The following is a 23,585-nucleotide window of genomic DNA, read 5'->3' on the forward strand; positions in this document are numbered from 1 at the left end:
TGTATGCTGACCCCCCCTTTTTTTATTTAAACACCTTGATTACATATATGATTGTGTTTGGGTTTCAGTCATGTAAAGAACACCCCCCAACACCAGTGCAACATTCCCATCACCAATGTCCCAAGTCTCCCTCCTCCCACCCGACTCCCGCCTGTACTCTAAATAGGCTCTCCATTTCCCCTCATACATTCTCATTATTAGGACAGTTCAAAATGTAGTTATTTCTCTAACTAAACTTATCACTCTTTGTGATATTCCTGAGGTGAGCTGGAACTTCCAGCTCTTTTCTCTTTTGTGTCTGAAAATTATTATTGCAAGAATGTCTTTCATTTTTCTTAAAACCCATAGATGAGTGAGACCATTCTGCGTTTTTCTCTCTCTCTCTCTGACTTATTTCACACAGCATAATAGATTCCGTGTACATCCATGTATAGGAAAATTTCATGACTTCATCTCTCCTGACAGCTGCATAATATTCCATTGTGTATATGTACCACAGTTTCTTTAGCCATTCGTCTGTTGAAGGGCATCTTGGTTGTTTCCATAGTCTTGCTATGGGTATGCTGACCCTTTGATCTATCTCTTTGGATCTGTATATAGTTTCTTTTCTTTTCTTGTCTTTTTTTTTTTTTTTTGGTTTTTGGGTCACACCCAGTAGTGCTCTGGGGTTACTCCTGGCTCTACGCTCAGAAATTGCTCCTGGCAGGCTCAGGGGACCATATAGGATGCCGGGATTCGAATCACTGTCCTTCTGCATGCAAGGCAAATGCCTTTCCTTCATGCTCTCCCTCCAGCCCCAATGGTTTGGTTTCTTCTAGGTTAAAAATCTGGCAATTTGTGGGGCTAGAGAGATAGTACAGCAGGTAGAGTGCTTTTCTTGCACACAGTTGATCAGGTTTGATTCCTGGCACTCCATATTGTCCCCTGAGCACTTCAGGAGTTAACTTCCAAGTATAGAGTCAGGAGTAAGCTCTGAACATAGCTGGGTAAGACGCTCCCTCTTCCCCCAGCAGATCTTGTTTTCCTCTAGCAGATCTGCCAACTTCAATATTTTCAGAAGATGCCAATGAGAAAAATTTCTTTTTTTACCCCCAGTACTGGAATTGAACCCAAGGCATCATTTGAAGCTTGTGCTCTATCACTCACTGAGCCTTATCCCAGCCCAAGGGAACCATCTGTTTTGGAGGGAAGGGGCACACCCAGTGATACTTAGGGGTTACTCCTAATTTTGCAATCAGGAATTACTCCTGGTGGTGCTTGAAGGACCATATGGGATGCCAGGGATTGAACCTGGCTTGGCTATGTACAAGGTGAGCACCCTACCAGGGTATGACTATCACTCTGGCATCAAGAAAATATCTTTTTTTTTTGTTTTGATTTTTGGGCCACACCCATTTGATGCTCAGGGTTTACTCCTGGCTAAGTGCTCAGAAATTGCCCCTGGGGCCAGAGAGATAGCATGGAGGGAAGGTGTTTGCTTTTCATGCAGAAGGTCATAGGAATCCTGGCGTCCCATATGGTCCCCTGTGCCTGCCAGGAGCAATTTCTGAGCATGGAGCCAGGAGTAACCCCTGAGCACTGCCAGGTGTGACCCAAAAACCACACACAATCAAAAAAAAATTGCCCTTGGCTTGGGAGGACCATATGGGACACCGGGGTATCAAACCATGGTCCTTGACTAGCGCTTGCAAGGCAGACCCTTACCTCTAGCGCCACCTCTCTGGCCCCCAAGAAAATATCTTTAGAGGGATGGAGAGAAAGCTCAACAGGCTGAATGCATTTTTTGCATGTGGGAAAACCTGGACTCAATCCCTGGAATTACATAGTACTCCTGTCACCACCAAGAATGACCCCAAGTAACAGAGTCAGGAATAATTTAAGGATTACTCCTGGTTCTGCATTCAGGAATCACTCCTGGCAAGCTTGGGGGACCATATGGGATCGAACACAGGTCAGCTACATGCAAAGCAAATACCCTCAGCCCTCTTTTATTAGTCATATAAAATAAAAACATGTTCACATTTTTTTTGTTTGTTTTTGGGTCATACCCAGCAGCAGTCAGGGGTTACTCCTGGCTCTATGCTCAGAAATCGCTCCTGGCAGGCTTGGGGAACCATATGGGATGCCGGGATTTGAACCACTGACCTTTTGCATGAAAGGCAAATGCCTTACCTCCATGCTATCTCTCCGGCCCCACATTTTTTTTTTCCTAAAGAAAATGAAACATCCTTTCTTTTAAGGAGGTGGTTTTGGTTTTGGGTCCACAGCCTTCAGTGCTCAGGGGTTACTCCTGGCGGGTCTCAGGAGTCATATAGGATGCTGACGATTGAACCTGAATCAGCTGTGTGCAAGGCTCATTTCACTCATCTTATTTATCTTACTTACTCCAGCCCATTTACAAGACAGTATTTTACTTGGTAAATACTGCCAATTTGAATGACATCTCTCCTTTGTCAATACTATTATAAAATGGACACGTATGTCTTTTAAATATTTTATGTGTTTTTTCTCTGACAGCTATAAGTCATACTATATATTCTCTTATACAGTGACGATTCTACCTACTTTTTATCTTTTCTTCTCTTTGTGAGCTGTTCAATCAGGAATTTTGGTGAAAGAGTCCCCCAGTTTAATGCCTCTGATTGAACCATGTCATACGAATTGTTGGATTTGTTCTTATGGCCCCCATATGTGCCGATAATGCCACATGGCATTGTTCCTTGTTTGCATAGGCACATTAAAATGGGAAAATACTATACATACAAATAAGATCTTATCTAATAGAGATTGGAACACACAAATCTTACAAATCTTGTAGTGCAATGGGACCTTCCACCCTGAACGTTGACATAATGACCTGGCACAGGCCTCAGAAGAATGGGCATTCTCCATTCACCCCTGAACCAGGGAAGCTATCTACGAAACATCCAAGGTCATTTATAACATCATCTGGAAGCAATCCTCTACCAGGGAAGACCCTACCGCTGCTCTGACATTGACCTGCTCAATAGAGACTTCCCTCAACACTAAGAAAACTTGACAACAACGACCTACTTACAGGGCAGGGTTCTGCGTTGCCCTTTTATTGTGAGGTGAAACTAGAGGACGCTCTACACCATCCTGACTTCAATTTAGGATATGCAGATTCCAGGATCTTTAATACAGAAACATGATACCAACAACAGAGACTGTGTGAAAAATAAAAGTGTGTTGGCACTACAGACAACGTCTTGGATTGGACAAACTAGTTTGCCTGGAGCCTAGAGTTGGTCTTATGCCACGAAATTTCAGGGGTAGGGTCTCCTTGTATTTAGGCCAAGGTTTTTCCTTTCCATGTCCCCCATGTTTTGGTGGGCCTATGCAAACAATAATTGCCACTCTAACATCGTTTTTATTGTGCTCCTTTGACTCTAATCCTTGAAAAAAAAAACCCACTTAAACTTTTGAGGTAACTTAAACTAATGTGCATGTGCATGGAAATGTAAAAAAATACTATGCCTTTAATGTTTAAGGAGTTACATAAGTTTTATGGACTTACATTGCTTTGTGTGCTGCTAAGAAATATGGTATATTGCAATCTGGGAACTTGAGGGACAAAGTAATTGTACATGGGTTCTGTTTTATTTATCTTAATGTTCTTTGGCTGAAAGTTCAAAGTTAAGATATCAGCAAGGGGATTTCTTCTGAGAATTCTGTTTATGGGTGATTGTCCTTCCACTGTAACTTTACCTTGTCCTCTTTCTTTGCATCATTGTTCTCATAATTAAAAATAAAAAATTAGGGGCCGGAGAGATAGCACAGTGGCATTTGCCTTGCAAGCAGCCGATCCAGGACCAAAGGTGGTTGGTTCGAATCCCAGTGTCCCACATGGTCCCCTGTGCCTGCCAGGAGCTATTTCTTAGCAGATAGCCAGCAGTAACCCCTGAGCACCGCCGGGTGTGGCCCCCAAAAAAACAAAAAAAAAAATTAAAAAGAAATTACTGGGGGGGGGGGCAAAGAGCAGTGGTGTGGAGCAGTAAGGTGTCTATGCTAGCCTAGGACAAACTGCGGTTCAATTCCCTGGCATCTCATATGGTCCCCCAAGCCAGGAGTGATTTCTGAGCAAATAGCCAGGAGTAACCCCTGAGCATCATCGGGTGTGGCCCCAAAAAACAAACAAACAAAAAAATTACTTGGGGAACTGAAGCAGTGGCTCAAGTGGTAGGGCATTTGCCTTGTATATGCTAACCTAGGACAAACTGTGGTCCGATCCCCAGTGTCACAAATGGCCTCCCAACCCAGGAACAATTTCTGAGCGCATAGCCAGGAGTAACCCCTGAACATCACTGGGTGTGGGCCCCCCCAAAATTACTTGGGCTGGAGAGATATTACATCAGGTGACAGACAGTCTTGTATGTGGCTGATCTGAGTTTTATCCCCTGCATGACAAATGGTCCCCTGAATCCTGTCAGGAGTGATCCCTGCGCATAGAATCAGCCTTGAACATATCTGAGTGTGGTCCCAAAACCAAATCATAAAACAAATTACTGGGCCCAGAAAGGTAGCATGGAGGTAGGGCATTTACCTTTCATGCAGAAGGACGGTTGTTAGAGTGGCAGGAGCAATTTCTGAGCGTAGAGCCAGGAGTAACTCCTGAGCACTGCTGGGTGTGACCGCTCCCCCAAAATTACTTAATTTAGAATAGGAAGATAGTTTGAAGGGCCATAGCACAGGCCTGCATGCACTGGATTCACGTTTGTTCCTGACACATATATATGTTCGTCCATGGCATCCGGCCTCAGAAATCCTCCCCAAATTATTGGGGGGTTGGGAAGATGACTCAAAACTTTGTACGGGGGAGCCTTGGGTTTAATTCCTGGTACCTTGTGGTTTCCTGGACACATTTGAGGGTGACCCATGAGCACAGAGCAAGAGAAAGCCTGAGAACTGCCAGATATGGCTCCCTGCAAAAAGAAAATTACTTCTTGGGGTCCAGTATATGTAAATGTTACAAAATATGTCTATATGTGCAGAACCCTGAGTTTGTTTCCCAGAACCACATGGACACCTGAGTAATGCTGGGAAGCACCACCAGGTGTGACCCAGAAATCCATGGGCACCAAACTTTCAGGTACACAGTACAGAGTAGAGCCAGGGACTTTTCCTTAAATGAAAATTACTTGGGTACATTTTTCTTAGACATTCAACTGCACCTGAATCTGAGGTGTGCTCTTATTTTTTGGGGACACACAACAGCAGTGTTCAAGGAACATTCTTGGTGGTTAAGAGGATCATATGGGGTACCAGGGATTGAACCCAGGTGATCAGTGTGCAGAATAAATGCCTTCCCTCTGTACTATCTCTTGGCCCCCAATAGTGTAATCATTTGAGGACGAAGTTCAGCAATAGAGGCCTTGGGTTCATTTCAAAATGCATACATATGCACGTGCACACACACAAATTACATATTTTTCCTCTTAATTTCTCACTGTGCTATTATTTATTTTGTCCCATTCAGTGATGCTCAAGGAATTCTTGCATGAAGCTCAGGGGACCATGTGATGCTGGGATTGAACCTAGGATTCCAGAAGGCAAAGTATATATTCTCAGTCCTTTGAGCCATCTCCCCAGTATTTTGTATTATATTTTCAATGAATCTCTCTACAGGAATAGTGTAATTTATTTATTTATTTATTTGGTTTTTGGGTCACACTCGGCAGCACTCAGGGGTTACTTCTGGCTCTGGGCTCAGAAATCATCCTGGCAGGCACGAGGGATGATATATATGGGATGCTGGGATTCGAACCACCATCCTTCTGGATGTAAGGCAAACGTCCTACCTCCATGCTATCTCCGGCCCCTATTTATTTTTAAACTTTATTTACTTATTGATTGATTGATTGGTTGGGTTTTGGGCCACACACAGTGGTGCTCAGGAGTCACTACTGGTTTCTGCACACAGAAATCGCCATTGGCAGGCTGGGGGACCATATCTGATGCTGGGAATTGAGCCAGGTCCCTCCCAAGTCAGGTGCATGCAAGGCTAATGCCCTATCACTGTTATTGCTCCGGCCCCTATTTTATTTTATTTTAGTTTGTTTTTGGACCACACCCTGCTATGTCAGGGTTATTCTTGATGGGCTCAGAGGACCATATGGGGAACAGGGGTCAAACCTGAGTCAGCAGCATTCAAGGCAAGCACCTTACCCCCTGTACTTCTCTATCCCCCAATTTTATTTTATTTTATTTATTGGTTTTTGGTTTTTGGGTCACACCTGGCAGCACTCAGGGGTTACTCCTTATGCTCAGAAATCGCTCCTGGCAGGCTCAAGGGACCATATGGGATGCCGGGATTCGAACCACCATCCTTCTGCATGCAAGGCAAATACCTTACCTCCATGCTATCCCTCTAGCCCCATTCTATCCCAAAATTAATAAAACTTTTAAATGTACTTTTCAGAGAAAAACTAATTTAGCAGGCAGGCAAATAATTTATGAGTGGAAGTTAGAGACACACATTTTGGCTTAATAAAAGGGACACATTTCAACCAGCACTACTTCACACTGGTGCTAGTTGCAGAGAGGCATCAGACCTCAGATACTAAACATCTCCAGGGCCATTAAGGAGGGCATTTGTAATCCATATTTAAGTATCTGTCTGTCTGAGTATTTACATTGAGAGGCTGGAAACCTGTCAACAGACCAAGAAATTCTAATAACCATGATCATTTCCTAGAAAATGCTTCACATTAAGTGGTACTTTCCAATTTTTTATGGTATTCAACAGCCCACAGTCAGATTTAATTTATTTTCTATTTTTCTTTATTTTTTTCACAACCTGTTTTTAGTACCAGAGCACAAAAGCCAAGGACCCCATGGGGAACTAGAACTATGCTGAGATAAGAGGTAGCTTGTTTGGGTCTGGCTTACCTGAGCTTGTTGTTACAGTAGGAGCAACGGAAGCAACTGATGTGAAACACCTGCTGGTTGGCCAGGAGCCTCTCCATCGGGTAGACAGTCTTCTGACATTCCACACAGGTCTCTCTGACAGGCACCTGGAACTTCTAGAAGAGGAGAAAAGAATCTTAAAACTAGCATAGGTGGTAATAAATCAGACTCCTGAGTGGGACCCCGAGATCTATTTCTATCATCTAAAGACCAGGTCTGTCATTTGGCCTATTCCAATTCTACCAGCCAAGAATTCTCCGGAATTCTGTTCCCAAATTGGCCACATTAAGTGCAGCAGTTACTCAAGATGGGAGAACTGAAAGTCTTGGACAAGACACCATACGCAAAGTGCACAAAAATGTTTCTGTGACCAGAAAATTAGGAGAAAACGTCATTACACATTAGAAGTTTGATTCAATTGTCATGCAAAATTGTCATGACATATTTTATAAAAGCAGAGCCTGAAGGGGCTTAGTATGGGGCTAAGAAATGCAAATCAGAGCCCGGAGAGATAGCACAGCGGCGTTTGCCTTGCAAGCAGCCGATCCAGGACCAAAGGTGGTTGGTTCGAATCCCGGTGTCCCATATGCTCCCCCGTGCCTGCCAGGAGCTATTTCTGAGCACACAGCCAGAAGTAACCCCTGAGCACCGCCGGGTGTGGCCCAAAAACCAAAAAAAAAAAAAAAAATGCAAATCAGGGCCTGAAAGGTTAATGAAGCTAAACTAAATAAGGTTACAGATAATAGAATTTTGTTAAAAAAAAATTCCCTAAAGTTGGGGCCGGAGAGATAGCATGGAGGCAAGGTATTTGCCTTGCATGCAGAAGGATGGTGGTTCGAATCCCGGCATCCCATATGGTCCCCCGAACCTGCCAGGAGCAATTTCTGAGCATAGAGCCAGTAGTAACTCCTGAGCGCTGACAGGTATGACCCAAAAACAAAACAAAACAAAACAAAAATTCCCTAAAGTTGGTATTCAGAGGTTAAGTGCTTGCCTTACATGTGGCTGACCCTGGTTCTATGCCCATTACTACACATAGTTCTGAACACTGTCCAGGGTTACTCCTGGCACAGAGCAGGAATAGCTCCTGTGTACTATCAGGTGTGGTTCAAAACAGAATCTAAATCTACTTTTGTTGCTGTTGTTTTTAGCTGAGTAGCACTCCCTAGTGATGCCAAAAATTACCAGGCCATACTTAGCAGTGCCCAGTAGGCCATTCAAGCTGGGGATTAAACCAGGGCCTTGCATGCCAGACATGTGCTCCAGCTCTTTGAGTTGTCCTTCTGGCCCAACAATACCAATTTTTGTGGAGGTGGGGGACCATACTCATTTGCACTCAGAAATCGCTCCTAGCAGGCTGGGGGGACCAGATGGGATGCCAGGGATTGAACCTGGGTGAGCTGTTGAGAAGTAAAGTTTCATACTTTCTTGCTTTAATGCTGGGATGTGCACTGGAGCTTTCTCTGCCCTTGAAGAAGCCCACATTCTCTTGAGTGTTTTTCTTTCTCAATATCTCTCCTTCCTTCCTCCCTTCTCTCCCTTCTCTTTTTTTTTTTTTTTTTTTGGTTTTTGGGCCACACCCAGTAACGCTCAGGGGTTACTCCTGGCTATGTGCTCAGAAGTTGCTCCTGGCTTGGGGGACCATATGGGACACTGGGGGATCGAACTGCGGTCCGTCCAAGCTAGCGCAGGCAAGGCAGGCACCTTACCTTTAGCGCCACCGCCCGGCCCCCTTCTCTCCCTTCTCTCCCTTCTCTCCCTTCTCTCCCTTCTCTCCCTTCCTTCCTTCCTTCCTTCCTTCCTTCCTTCCTTCCTTCCTTCCTTCCTTCCTTCCTTCCTTCCTTCCTTCCTTCCTTCCTTCCTTCCTTCCTTCCTTCCTTCCTTCCTCCCTCCCTCCCTCCCTCCCTCCCTCCCTCCCTCCCTCCCTTCCTTCCTTCCTTCCTTCCTTTTTTGGTTTTTGGGTCACACCTGACAGCGCTCAGGGGTTACTCCTGGCTCTATGCTCAGAAATCGCTCCTGGCAGGCTCGGGGGACCATATGGGATGCCGGGATTCAAACCACTGTCCTTCTGCTTCTAAGGCAAACGCCTTACCACTGTGCTATCTCTCCAGCCCCTCTCCCTTTCTTTCTTCCTTTTCTCAGAATGTCCAAATAGATCTTATTTAAAAGTAAATAAATAGTTGTAAACTCCAAAATAGCACCAAAGATTTAAAAAATAAAGAAGCAGAACTGAGTATTTCAATAAAGGCATTTTCCTCCATTCCTAGGATTAGAACTCTAGAAAGGGACCGAAGCAATAGCACACCCACAGGGCATTTGCCTTGCACACAGCTGATCTGGGACAGATCCAGGTTTGATCCCTAGCATCCCATATGGTCCCCCGAGCCTGCCAGGAGCAGTTTCTGAGCACAGAGCCAGGAGTAACCCCTGAGTGCTGCAGGGTGTGGCCCAGAATTCAAGACTAGTTGCAATCTAGTTTCTAAGCATACTTTTTAATGATATTTAATTTAATATATAATACTATTTCTAAGTATTTATTTTTTGGGTTTTGGGTCACACCTGGCAGTGCTCAGGGTTTACTCCTGGCTCTATGCTCAGAAATCACTCCTGGCAGGCTCAGGGGATCATATGGGATGCCAGGATTCGAACCACTGACCTTCTGCATGCAAGGCAAATGCTTATCTCCAAGCTATCTCTCCGGCACCTATTTCTAAGTATTTAAATTCACTAATACTAAATAATATTTCTTTTTTTTTTTTTGTTTTGGGGCCACATCCGGCAGCACTCAGGGGTTATTCCTGGCTTTGCACTCAGAATTTGTTCCTGGCAGGCTCGGGAGACCATATGGAATGCTGGGGATCCAACCTGGGTCTGTCCTGGGTCGGCAGTGTGCAAGGCAAATGCCTCACTAAATACTATATCTAAGGAAAGGATTTAAGTATGATTAAATTTTGCTTTGAGGCAACACCCGTAGCTTATCTTAGAGGGGTTCAGGGATGCTGGGGATTGAATCCAGGTTTATTAGGTGTAAGGCAAATACCTTATCTTTGCTTCTGGAACTCAATATTATGTTTTTCTTATATGAACATTAATAGTAATATTAGTCCTAAATAAAATTGGCCTTACATAGATTCCATTAGTTTTTTTTTTTTTTTTTTTCTCTTTCTTCTTTTTATCTTGGGCATGTGTGTGTGAGCTCAGGGCTTACTCCTGGCTCTGTACTCAGGGATTACTCCTGCTGGAGGTTCAGTGGACCGTATGTGGTACAGATGATCAAACCTGGGCTAGCCACATGCAAGACAAACATGTACTATCACGCCAGCCCCTCATTAGGTTTTCTTAAAAGAATTAAGTCCTTAGGGCCAGAGAGATAGCATGGAGGTAAGGTGTTTGCCTTTCATGCAGAAGGTCATTGGTTCGAATCCTGGCATCCCATATGGTCCCCTGAGCCTGCCAGGAGTGATTTCTGAGCACAGAGCCAGGAGTAACCCCTGAGCGCTGCCTGATGTGACTCAAAAACCAAAAAAATAAAATTAAATTAAAAAAAAAAAGAATTAAATCCTTTACCAGCAAACAAGATATACATTAAAATGCAGAATAAAAAGTTAGTCAAGAATACCACTGAAATCTTTGGAAAGAGTTTATAGGAATTAGAACTCAACAATATATCTAAAAGGACAGATGTTTCTATCAGGCTGAAAATCTTTTTTAAGCTGCAGAACAGATTCTGTAATTTTAACACTTGATTTAAGAGGCTACATATTCATTCTGGTCAGTGAAGACAGAGCAAGAGACAAAAATGATGACATGGTGTAAGAAAACATAGGTATTGTTCTGTTAAAGGGAATGAAGGTGACAAGTCCTCCACTATCAACACACAGAAAACACACTGAGAAGGCAGCACACCAGGGACAAGAAAGGAGAACGTGAGAGAAAGCTAAAAGTTGAGCTCACATTAGAAGGTAAGTGGAAGGCAGGAGCAGAAGAAATTAGGTACCAGGAGCAGGAAGCGGAAGCTGGAAGAGACAAACAGGAACCTTCAGTGAATACATTTCTGTTTGTTTTGGGTCACACTTGCAATGTTCAGGGGTCACTTCTGACTCTCCAAGTACCTTCCTCACTGTACTATCTCTTTGGCCCCATATACAGCATTTGTTGAATCCTACAGTTTTACTGCAGTGCAGATGAAATAGTAACTCAGCTCCAAGAATTAAGACTACCCATTTCCTTTCATTTTTCAAGTAACTGCCAGTTGTGAAATCAGCCTCGCTCAGAGTTACTTGAGGTTGAAACCTCTTTCAGCTGAGGGAAGAAAACATGTATGAGTTTTCACCCACACAAGGAACAACTCACTAACAATTCTTTAGTGTCTCACTCACTCCCACAACTGACTCTCCTTGGAGTGGAGCCTTTACCAACACAGTGATGGAGCCTTTAAAACCAACACAGTGAGAAATCGTTCCTCCTACTCAGCAGTAAATTAGTAGAGTTCACGCACCTCACTGATTAGTCAGGCATGTTATGTTTTCATAATTACAATTCATTTTGTTATGTTTTGGAGCCACTCATAGCAGTACTCTTGGGCTAATCCTAGTTCTGTGCTCAGGAGTAGCTCTTGGAGGTGCTGGGGGAACCTGTGGTGCTTAGAATCAAATCGAAGAATCCTGCAACAAAATGGGCTCAATCCTTTGAGGTATATTTCTAGTCCTTCCAATTCATGGTTTGTTTGTTTTGTTTTTGGGTCATACTTGGTAGCGCTCAGAAGTTACTTCTGGTGGGGCCGGAGAGATAGCATGGAGGTAAGGCGTTTGCCATTCATGAAGGAGGTCATAGGTTCAAATCCCAGTGTCCCATATAGTCCCCTGTGCCTGCCAGGAGCAATTTCTGAGCCTGGAGCCAGGAATAACCCCTGAGCACTGCCGGGTGTGACCCAAAAACCACAAAAAAAAAAAAAAAGAAAGAAAGAAAAAGAAAAGGAAAGGAAGGAAGGAAGGAAGGAAGGAAGGAAGGAAGGAAGGAAGGAAGGAAGGAAGAAAGTAAGAAAGAAAGAAAGAAAGAAAGAAAGAAAGAAAGAAAGAAAGAAAGAAAGAAAGAAAGAAAGAAAGAAAGAAAGAAAGAAAGAAAGGAAGAAAGGAAGAAAGAAAGAAAGAAAGAAAGAAAGGAAGGAAGGAAGGAAGGAAGGAAGGAAGGAAGGAAGGAAGGAAGGAAGGAAGGAAGGAAGGAAGGAAGGAAGGAAGAAAGAAAGAAAGAAAGAAAGAAAGAAAGAAAGAAAGAAAGAAAGAAAGAAAGAAAGAAAGAAAGAAAGAAAGAAAGAAAGAAAAAAAAAGTTACTTCTGGCTTTGCACTCAGAAATCGCTCCTGGAGGGCTCGGGTGACCATCTGGAATGCCAGGTATAGAACCAGGATCCATCAGGGGTTGGATGCGTGCATCATGTTTTGTTGGTTTTGGGGCCAAATCCAGTGGTATTCAAAGCCTACTCTTTACTCTGTACTCCAGGATCATTCCTGGTGTTGCTTAGGGGGCCATGTGCAATTGTGATGATCGAAACTGGGTAAAATGTGTACAAATACCTTAACCCCAGTACAGTTTCTCTGGCCCTTCCAATTCCTTTTTTACAAAACCATTTTCAGTATTAGTATTTTTTTTTTCCCAGAAAAGATTTTATTTAAAATCTTTTAAAACTTAAAAGGTAAGAGAAGGTAGGGAAGGTCTCGGATTATAGGAGGATTCTCTTAATGTGGACCGCTCGTTTTCATATTTATTTAAGGTTTTCATATTTCATATTATTTAAGGTTTATGCAGTGGCTGCCCAAAGGCCCTTACAGTTTCATAAAGAAAAGACGTTCTCAATATGATAAAATGCCAATTCAGAGAAGCTACAACTGTGCCTTCTTTTGATTTCCTCTTCTGGGCTTTCAGCCATTTTTCTGTAATTGCCCCCATGTCTACCCAACAACAGGAAGCATAGTCAGTGCCTCAAACTCTCTACCATAATGGTGGGTCTGGCATGCATCCTGCCCTTACTTCATGGCATGCTTAAACTTGGCACAGCCACATTAAAAACATGGCCAGGATTAGGATATGAGACATATTTAATATTTATTATGTATTTCTTTAGTTAGTAAGATTTTAAAAAATCCCTCACCATTTTTCACATGTAGAATTAATGCACCAAAGAATTAACTGTTTTATCAGAGTTCCCAAAACCAGTAGCAGAATTAATATTAAAACTCGAAACTTCCAACTCACAAACTAATAGAGTGGCTTTTATATTGTCTTGGAATGCTAAATTTCCATAAAAAAGGAATATCTTTGTGGAAAAGAGCAGATGTGAACCTAAATGAAAATAATCTCACTGCAGTGCCACAATCAAACTGATCTCCACTTTGTTGCAAATTAAAAACATCTTTGGGATATTGAAGAATAAATAAGGTAACATAAATAATTAATTTTTTTTTTTTTGGTCACACCCGGCAGCGCTCAGGGGTTACTCCTGGCTTCAGGCTCAGAAATCGCTCCTGGCAGGCTCGGGGGACCATATGGGACGCCGGGATTCGAACCGATGACCTTCTGCATGAAAGGCAAACGCCTTATCTCCATGCTATCTCTCCGGCCCCATAAATAATTAATTTTATTAATGACAAATTAGTATTCCACTAGTTTTTTTTTTTTTTTTTTTTGGTTTTTGGGCCACACCCGGCGGTGCTCAGGGGTTAATCCTGGCTGTCTGCTCAGAAATCGCTCCTGGCAGGCACGGGGAACCATATGGGACACCGGGATTGGAACCGATCACCTTTGGTCCTGGATCGGCTGCTTGCAAGGCAAACACCGCTGTGCTATCTCTCTGGGCCCAGTATTCCACTATTTTATTTTATTTTATTTTCCTTTGAAGCCAGAGAGATAGCATGGAGGTAGGGCATTTGCCTTGCATCCAGAAGGACGGTGGTTCTAACCTTGGTGTCCCATATGGTCCCCAAGCCTGACAGGAACAATTTCTGAGCATAGAGCCAGGAGTAACCCCTGAGCACTGCCAGGTGTGACCCAAAAACCAAAAAAAAATTTTTTTTTTTCTTTTGGGCACAACCTGTGATACATAGAGCTTACTTCTGGCTCTGCACTCAGGAATCATTTGTTGCAGGCTTGGCAGACCATGTGGGGTGCCAGTGATTAATTAAATCCAGTCAGCTGGGTTTAATAGTACCCTAGTACTATTAGTAAATGGCATTTCTTTTAGGGGGTCACACCCAGCAGCGCTCAGGAGTTACTCCTAGCTCTATGTTCAGAAATCGCTCCTGGCAGGCTTGGGGGACCATATGGGATGCTGGGATTCAAACCACCGTTCTTCTGTATGCAAGGCAAACATCTTACCTCTAAGCTATCTCTACGGCCCCATACATGGCATTTTTTGACCTTTGTTTTTCCCTAGGGTATAATTTTTGTTTGTTTGGTTTTGGGCCATACCCGGTGATGCTCAGGGGTTACTCCTGGCTATGTGCTCAGAAATTGCTCCTTGCTTGGGGGACCATATGGGACAGCCAGGATCGAACTGAGGTCTGTCCTGGGTCAGCCCTATTGCTGCACCACTGCTTAACATCTAATATTTACCCTAGAATAAATGTTACTTAAATGCCCATTTTATAGCAAATGATCTGGCCAGCCCCTAATACAATGGTATAAACATTCTTTAAACATGTATTTGTGTTATGCTATTATGTTACCACTATTTGTGTTATGCTCAAATTCATCAGACCAGGTAGATGAAGTTGACTTGTTCTCTAATGGGCTGATAATGATTTTACAGCCTTCTTATATTTTCTGTGGCCTTTATTTAAAATAATCCATTTACAGATTTATGAATTTAAGACTCCCCCTTCTATAAAAACAAAAACCCAACCACACAAATCAGGCTTTTTTGGGATGGAAAGAGGGTCTTACCAAGAGATGCTCAGAGATATCTGGCTATGCACTTAGGAATCATTCCTGGCAGGGCTAGGGGGACCATATGGAATACTGAGGATAGAACTCAGGTTGTCTGTGTGCAAGAAAAGTGTCCTACCTGTTGTGCTATGTCTCCACCTTTAGTTTATCAAATTTCAAACCATGATATTAATGAGCAACTCCTGCCCCTCTCCACCTCTCACAAATTCCATGTCCAAAAACCTAACCAAAAGGAAAGTGACTGAAGTGTGCTCTTATTTAGCATTGGCAGTATTTTATCACAGAAAAGAAAAAACTGCTTATAATAAATATAACGATAACAAGTGCTGCTAACTCACACTTATGTTCAAAGAAAAACTTCATCATACCTTCACTGCTTTGAGAGGAGTACTTTCAGAAAGGCTGGAGGTTCTGGCATCAGGACTTAGAGGTTTGTGAAGAATAGACTTCTGGGCCTGTCTCTTAACCTGAGAGTTACCTGCTTTATAAAAGAGGATATTTTATTTTATTTTTATTTTTATTTATTTATTATTTATTTTTTTGGGGGGGGTCACACTCAGCAGTGTTCAGGAGTTACTCCTGGCTCTAGGCTCAGAAATCGCTCCTGGCAGGCTCAGGGGACCATATGGGATGCCGGGATTTGAACAACCGTCCTTCTGCATGCAAGGCAAACGCCTTGCCTCCATGCTATCTCTCCGGCCCCAAAAGAGGATATTTTATAAGATGAAGTGAAAGATAGGTCAACTAAAGTATTGCTAGTATGCAACTTTCTTGGCACTGTAATAGGAACAACCTCTCCAACCAAATAAAAGATGACAATAAAAACTTCATCCTCCAGCTTGAAGAACAAATGCTTACAGGAATCATTGTCAGCAGGAGTGGAGCAAACAGGTGGACTAGTGTCAGTTGCCTGCAAAAAAAAAAAAAAGAGGGAGGGTATTTAGAATCACATAAAAAATAAAAGAGCTGCAGTTAATGCCAAAATACCTGCTGACTGCAGTCAATGGATGCCTAGAGGGAAGCAATGGCCTCAGAACAGCTGAACATTTCAAGAGGCAGCAAAACGGTCTTTTATGAGGATATTAACATGCCTCTCAATTACAGAGTAACTGAGAAACAGGCTGCTTAGTTGCCAAAAGCTGAATCATCTCTTTACAAATACATTCTCTCTCCCTCCCTTTCTTCCCACCCCACACCCCTCATAACTCTCTTCCAGGCAAGATAACAGGAGTTATTCTTACTCTTTTATTTTTTTATTTTTTGGGTCTCCCTGGGCAGAGCTCAGGGGTTACTCCTGGCTCTGTGCTCAGAAATCTTCCTGGCAGGCATAGAGGACCATATGAGATGCCGGGATTCGAACCACTGTTTGTCCTAGATCAGCTACATGCAAGGCAAATGCCCTACTGCTGTGCTATCTCTTGGGCCCCCTTTTATATTCTTTTTTCTTGGGGGGGGGGCTGTTTGGGTCACACCCGGCAGCGCTCAGCAGTTACTCCTGGCTCTATGCTCAGAAATTGCTCCTGGCAGGCTTGAGGGACCATATGGAATGCCGGTATTCGAACCACCGTCCTTCTGCATGCAAGGCAAATGCCCTACCTCCATGCTATCTCTCCGCCCCCGCTTTTTATCTTTTTTTTTTTTTTTTTTTGGTTTTTGGGTCACACCCGGTGGTGCTCAGGGGTTACTCCTGGCTGGCTGCTCAGAAACAGCTCCTGGCAGGCACGGGGGACCATATGGGACACCGGGATTCGAACCAACCACCTTTGGCCCTGGATCGGCTGCTTGCAAGGCAAACGCCGCTGTGCTATCTCTCCGGGCCCTATTTTTTTTTATCTTTTTTTTTTTTTTTTTTTTTGGTTTTTGGTTTTTGGTTTTTGGGTCACACCCGGCAGTGCTCAGGGGTTACTCCTGGCTGTCTGCTCAGAAATAGCTCCTGGCAGGCACAGGGGACCATATGGGACACCGGGATTCGAACCAACCACCTTAGGTCCTGGATCGGCTGCTTGCAAGGCAAATGCCGCTGTGCTATCTCTCCGGGGCCCGCTTTTTATATTCTTTTTTTTTTTTTTTTTTTTGGGCCACACCCGTTTGACGCTCAGGGGTTACTCCTGGCTATGCACTCAGAAATCACCCCTGGCTTGGGGGGACCATATGGGACACCGGGGGATCGAACCGTGGTCCGTCCTATGCTAGCGCTTGCAAGGCAGACACCTTACCTCTAGCGCCACCTTCCCGGCCCCAATATATTCTTAATTCATTATTTCACAACCAAATTCATTCTCCTAATATGCTTACCAATACAAAGGAAAATCTTAACCTATAACCAAATTCTGCCATCATCTTCAAGGGTAGTCTTGGTTTTTAATCCTAGTCATAAAATGGTAGTGTTTAACCAGATGGCAGTTCTAATGTATAAGGTGTGTACTTTTTTCCCTCCCAGAAACCATAAAATTTAAATAAAAGAATGTTCTATTTGCTCTCTTTCCTTCCTGTTTTTTTCCCAGGACATCCTGCTATCTCCCTCACACTCAAGATCATGACATAAAAATAGGTGACTCAATGTGCACTCTTTGTGGAACCCCTTTCATTCAAACATCAGGGAGTTCATGAAACAATCTGAGCATTTGTATCAGGATGTCTAATACATGAGTACATTTAATAATAAATGAGCACATTTACAATAGATATTACATTGCTGGCCGATTGCATGTTTGCATCTGACATTCAATATGGCAATTTCCTGCACTGTTCTTTTTTTCTAACATGGTATAAGAAAATAAGCCAGTATACAGGGAGCTAGCTTTCTGGGCAGGAGTGCATATCTTGCACACAGGAGCCCCGGAATTGATCCCTGATGATATCTGGTCTCCCAGGCAGCACTGGGAATATTTTACTTCCTTCCACCTAGCCCCCAAAAAACAAGTTTAATGATAGTCAATATTTACTGAGTGTTGATTATATACCGGATATAGAATATATGAGGTATAGACATATACCTCATACACATTATTTCATTTAATGATATAAAATCAATTTCCTTAAGTTGTGCATGTCCATAAATAGCTATGCGATTTTTTTTTTGTTTTTGTTTTTGTTTTTTGGGCCACACCCGTTTGATGCTCAGGGGTTACTCCTGGCTATGTGCTCAGAAATCGCCCCTGGCTTGGGGGGACCATATGGGACGCCGGGGGATCGAACCGCGGTCCTTCCTTGGCTAGCGTTTGCAAGGCAGACACCTTACCTCCAGCGCCACCTACCCGGCCCCAGCTATGCGATTTTTGCTAATGAATAGGAACATCTATCCAATATGCTCTTCTCACACCTCTGATTTGGTTACTTTGACCTGTAGGGCATACTTAGTGCCAGCTATGGCATCATTGCACTGTCTAGTCAGATGACTTTGCTGCAGGAGTGGCCAGGAAAGCACAAATTTACTCCAGAGAGAAAGGAAAGAATCATTCCTTGACAAAATATTCCATTTTAGGCAATTTCCCTCTAGCACTAATATCTTCTTGGAACATTCCAAAGTTCAAATAGCTCATAGATATTGGTTAACATAAACAAACAAAAAAACCAAACAAACAAAAAACCAAGCTGACTGCATGCTTTGCATACAAGAGGTCTAAGTTTAATGCCCACTACTAGGAGTAGTTCTTGAGAACTACTGAATATGGCCCTCAATAATTTTTCTTAAGAAGGGACAATCTGGGGGCCGGAGAGATAGCATGGAGGTAAAGCGTTTGTCTTTCATGCAGAAGGTCATTGGTTCGAATCCCGGCGTCCCATATGGTCCCTCGTGCCTGCCAGGCGCAATTTCTGAGCATGGAGCCAGGAGTTTCCCCTGAGCACTGCCGGGTGTGACCCAAAAACCACACAAAAAAAAATAAATAAAAAAAAATAAAAAAGAAGGGACATTCTGGAGTGGAGAGATAGCATGGAGGTAAGGCATTTGCCTTGCATGCAGAAGGTCAATGGTTTGAATCCAGCATCCCATATGGTCCCCTGAGCCTGCCAGGAGTGATTTCGAGCATAGAGCCAGGAGTAACCCCTGAGCACTGCTGGGTGTGACCCAAAAACAAAAAAAAAAATAAAGAAAGAAAGAAGGGACAATCTCAGGGGAAGGGGGGACTTGCCTTGCATCATTTGGCTGACTAGGGTTCTATCTTTGGCACTATGTATGATCCTTGCCTGGATCATACATGGTGGATCAGCCTTGCCTGGAGTGAATCCTAAGTACAGCTGGGTGTAGCCCCAAGGCAAAATAAACAAGCCAACAGAAGCCAGAGCCACAATATAGTATAGCCACAGTACTGTGGTTTTTACAGTGGGTGTTTACAGTGGGTGACTACCTGGGTTTGATTCTGGTATCCCATATGGTCCCTCAAGCAATGCCAGGAGTATTTCCCCTGTGCAGAGTCAGAGTAACCCCTGAGCATTTCTGGGTATGGCCCCCAAAACACTAAAAACAAACAAGTAAAACAAAGGAAAAAAAAATCAAGTAGTGTAATGAGAAAACTCACTTGCCATGTGACTTGTTCTATGTGTAAAGATGACTTTATTTGATGACTTTGTGATCAATCATATATAAAAGACAGTTTTAGCAATATTTTTATTAAGCTAATGTACATTTATAATATATTTCTATAAAATAATTATTTTTCTTTTTCTTTTTTTTCTTTTTTTTTTTTTTGCCTTTGGTCTATATCTGGTAATGCTCAGTAACTACTCTGATATCGGTCTGAAGCAGTATGTGTTACTGGAGATTTCAAACCTGGACCTTCTGTATGCAAAGCATGTGCTCCGGTCCACTGAGCTATCTCTTGGACTCTTCAATTTTTCTATATTTTCCTGTGTTAATTTATGATTAAAATCAGCAGATTTGAATATATCTACTTTGGTAAAAATATCTAGCATGTTGCATTTCATGAAATCTTAGTGGTGTTCTGACAATACAGCTAGATTTGAAGGTATTGGGCCACACTTGATGGTGCCCAAGGACTACTCCTGGAGGTGCTTTGGGAAAAGTCCAAAGCCACTTCTAGGGCTAAACACCAACTGGACTGGTGATTCAAAGTGAGAATCCAAGAGCTTTTGAGGCCCTGTCATGCCAGGGCCTACCCAGAAGGTGCTCAGGAGTCTCCAAGGATATACCTAATAGTAGTCAGAGACCATATGGTGCTCACCACTAAGTGATCTCCCTGACGTTATACTACATTTTATTTATTTTTGTTTGTTTGCTTAGATTTTGGTAACACTTGGTAGTGTTCATGACTTACTCCTGGCTCTATACTAAGGGATGACTCCTAGCAGGCTCAGGGACTATATGGGCTGCCAGGGATTGAACCTGTGTCAGCCATGTGCAATCTAAGCATCCACCTGCTGTACTATCTTACTGGTACCCTACACCAGACTTAAAAACAACAAAATAAAATGAAACAAAAACCTGTTACGATCAATTAAGTTTAAGAACAATTCTTTTATTTTCATTTCATTTTTATTTTTATTTATTTTTGAAGTTTGGGGGCCATACCTGGTGGTCCTCAGGAACTACTTCTGGCTCTGTGCTCTCAGTGGTATTTGGAGGAATATTTGGTACAGAGGGTTGAACTATGATCAGCCTCATGCAAAGCAAGTTCCTTAACCCTTGTATCTCTCTCTCTCTCTCTCTCTCTCTCTCTCTCTCTCTCTCTCTCTTTCTCTCTCTCTCTCTCCTCTCCTCTCCTCTCCCCCCACCTCTCTCTGACCCCAAGAACTATTACTCTTTTTTTTTTTTTTTTTTTTTTTGGTTTTTGGGCCACACCCGGCGGTGCTCAGGGATTACTCCTGGCTGTCTGCTCAGAAATAGCTCCTGGCAGGCACAGGGGACCATATGGGACACCGGGATTCGAACCAACCACCTTTGGTCCTGGATCGGCTGCTTGCAAGGCAAACACCGCTGTGCTATCTCTCCGGGTCCAGAACTATTACTCTTAACTCATTTTATTGTATTCATTTCTTTGGCCACTTCTTGGTGCATTGGGGATCATGTGGTGTCGAAGATCAAACCTGGATCTCCCACATGCGAAGTGTGCACTCAGCCTTTTCAGGTACCCCTCCAGCTCATCTTATTTTGTTTGGGTCACATTCAGCAGTGCTCAGGTAAAACAAGGACCTTAGTCACTGTGTTATCTCTCTAGCCCATTTTAACCCAATGTAATGATCTCTAAACTTTTAGTAGAATGGAGGGGGCTGAAGAGATAGCATAGTAGTAGGGCATTTGCCTTGCACGCAGCCAGCCTAGGATGAATGGTGGTTCGAATCCTGGCACCCCATATGGTCCCCTGAGCCTGCCAAGAGCAATTTCTGAACACAGAGCCAGGAGTAACCCCTGAGCGCTGCCACCCAAAACCAAAACAAAGCAAATCAACTTTTAGTAGAATGGAATCAAATGTATTAACAGAAGCAATGTTTTTCTTTTATTTTTTTCTTTGCTATTTTGGCCACACCTGGCTGTGCTCAGCTCTTACTCCTTGTTCTGCATTGCTGGGCTTATGGGACTGTATGTGGTACCAGGAAACAAATCCAGGTCTGCAGCATGCAAGGCAAGTACCCTGCCCACTGTACTATCTATCCAGGCTCCAGAAGCAATGCTTCTTTCCCTAAGATTAATCATTGTAACAGATCTAAAAACCTTTCTCCATCTGATTTTTTGATATCTTCCCTTATCAGCTAACATTTCATTTTCTTTTTCTTTTTTGCCCTCCCTCCCATTCTCTCCTACATTTCATTTTCTTTTTTTTTTTGTTTTGTTTTGTTTTGTTTTGTTTTTGGGTCACACCCAGCTGTGCTCAGGAGTTACTCCTGGCTGTCTGCTCAGAAATAGCTCCTGGCAGGCACGGGTGACCATATGGGACACCGGGATTCGAACCAACCACCTTTGGTCCTGGATCGGCTGCTTGCAAGGCAAACACCGCTGTGCTATCTCTCCGGGCCCCTACATTTCATTTTCATATTGACCAAAAGATTAAATAGATTAGAAATGAACTAGGGGGCCGGAGAGATAGCATGGAGGTAGGGCATTTGCCTTGCATGCAGAAGGACAGGGGTTTGAATCCCAGCATCCCATATGGTCTCCTGAGTCTGCCAGAAGCGATTTCTGAGTGTAGAGCCAGGAGTAACCCCTGAGCACTGCTGAGTGTGACCGAAAACAAAACAAAACAAAAATGAACATAAAAAAGAACTAGGAGAAAAATAAGTTCATCTAACATAAATGTTACTTAGTCCAAGTAAGGCATTTGTCTAGCAAATCTTATTTGCTTAAGATCTTCCTATGGCTACATACTGTTGCAGGACTATGCCCCAAAGTTGGCATATAAAGTATTTCCAGACCCACCCTGACCATCTCTCTGCAACTATTGCTCCCCTTTCCTATACAATTATATGCCTCATAAAAAGTTTCAGTCAGTGACACATAATGGCAGTACCTATAAAGGGTTGACATATGTTAGGCTATGCAATCTAGGTTTGTATAAGTTCACTCCATGACAGTCACACAATGATAAAACTGCCCAAGAACATATTTCTTTGAATATACCTCCATCAGTAAATGAGCTGGTATGTATCTTTTTTTTTTTTTTTTTTTTTTTTTTTTTTTGGTTTTTGGGCCACACCCGGTGGTGCTCAGGGGTTACTCCTGGCTGTTTGCTCAGAAATAGTTCCTGGCAGGCACAGGGGACCATATGGGACACCGGGATTCGAACCAACCACCTTTGGTCCTGGATCGGCTGCTTGCAAGGCAAACACTGCTGTGCTATCTCTCCGGGCCCCACTGGTATGTATCTTAAGCTCCAGATACACCCTTAAAAAAAAACTTAGGGGCCGGAGAGATAGCATGGAGGTCAGTCATTTGCCTTGCATGCAGAAGGATGGTGTTTCAAATCCCGGCATCCCATGTGGTCCCCTGAGCCTGCCAGGAGCAATTTCTGAGCATAGAGCCAGGAATAACCCCTGAGTGCTGCCAGGTATGACCCAAAAACAAACATCCCCCCCCCCCGAAAAAAAACCTTAATTTTACATTCTATCCATACACTTGGCCTATTTTCACACATTTTTCAAGACTTCTTAAATAGCACTTAACTGTGGATTAAAAAAAGAAGTGGTGCTCAGGGCTTACTCCTGGCTCTGTGCATAGGGATCCCTTCTGGCAGGGAGTGGTGCCATATGTAGTGCTGGGATTTGAGCCTAGGTCAGGACATTGCCTTTTTGAAAAGTCAGTATAAATAGCCTTAGACTGAGCTAACTCTCTATAGTCCTGCATAGCTCTCTCTCAATACTATTGTTGTTTTATTAGAACCAGCCTGATACTCATATCTCTAAATGCATTTTTTGCAGATCAAATCCACATGGAGTGGTCTTTTTCTTTTTTTCTTTTTTTCTTTTTTGGTTTTTGGGCCACACCCGGTGACACTCAGGGGCTACTCCTGGCTATGTGGTCAGAAATTGTCCTGGTTTGGGGGTCCAAATGGGACCCTGGGGGATCAAACCGTGGTCCATCCTAGGTTAGCACTTGCAAACTTACCACTAGTACCACCGCACTGGCCACAGAGTGGTCTTTTTCTAAGGTTCATATTTCCAGTGCTTTTGCATAGTTGCCTAGCTTCTGAAATATTTGAAAGGGTAAATTTTTTAAAATGCTTACTTAAAATTAAGATATACAAATACTATGCAACTATCCCTAATC

General features: G+C 43.2%; 1 protein-coding gene across 1 annotated transcript in view; it reads right to left on the minus strand.

Annotated features, from left to right (window-relative positions):
* LIMA1 (LIM domain and actin binding 1) overlaps positions 1 to 23,585 on the minus strand; it is a 138,643-nt gene that overhangs the window by 2,191 nt on the left and 112,867 nt on the right. Inside the window, exons 8-10 of the mRNA XM_049783376.1 lie at positions 15,725 to 15,776; positions 15,235 to 15,344; positions 6,910 to 7,043 (exon numbers count right to left, since the gene is read on the minus strand). Coding sequence (XP_049639333.1) covers positions 6,910 to 7,043; positions 15,235 to 15,344; positions 15,725 to 15,776 — 296 coding nt within the window. The remainder of the gene's footprint in view (positions 1 to 6,909; positions 7,044 to 15,234; positions 15,345 to 15,724; positions 15,777 to 23,585) is intronic.

Source organism: Suncus etruscus, chromosome 11 (genome assembly GCF_024139225.1).
Source record: "Suncus etruscus isolate mSunEtr1 chromosome 11, mSunEtr1.pri.cur, whole genome shotgun sequence".
In the NCBI taxonomy this organism is placed as follows: Eukaryota; Metazoa; Chordata; class Mammalia; order Eulipotyphla; family Soricidae; genus Suncus; species Suncus etruscus.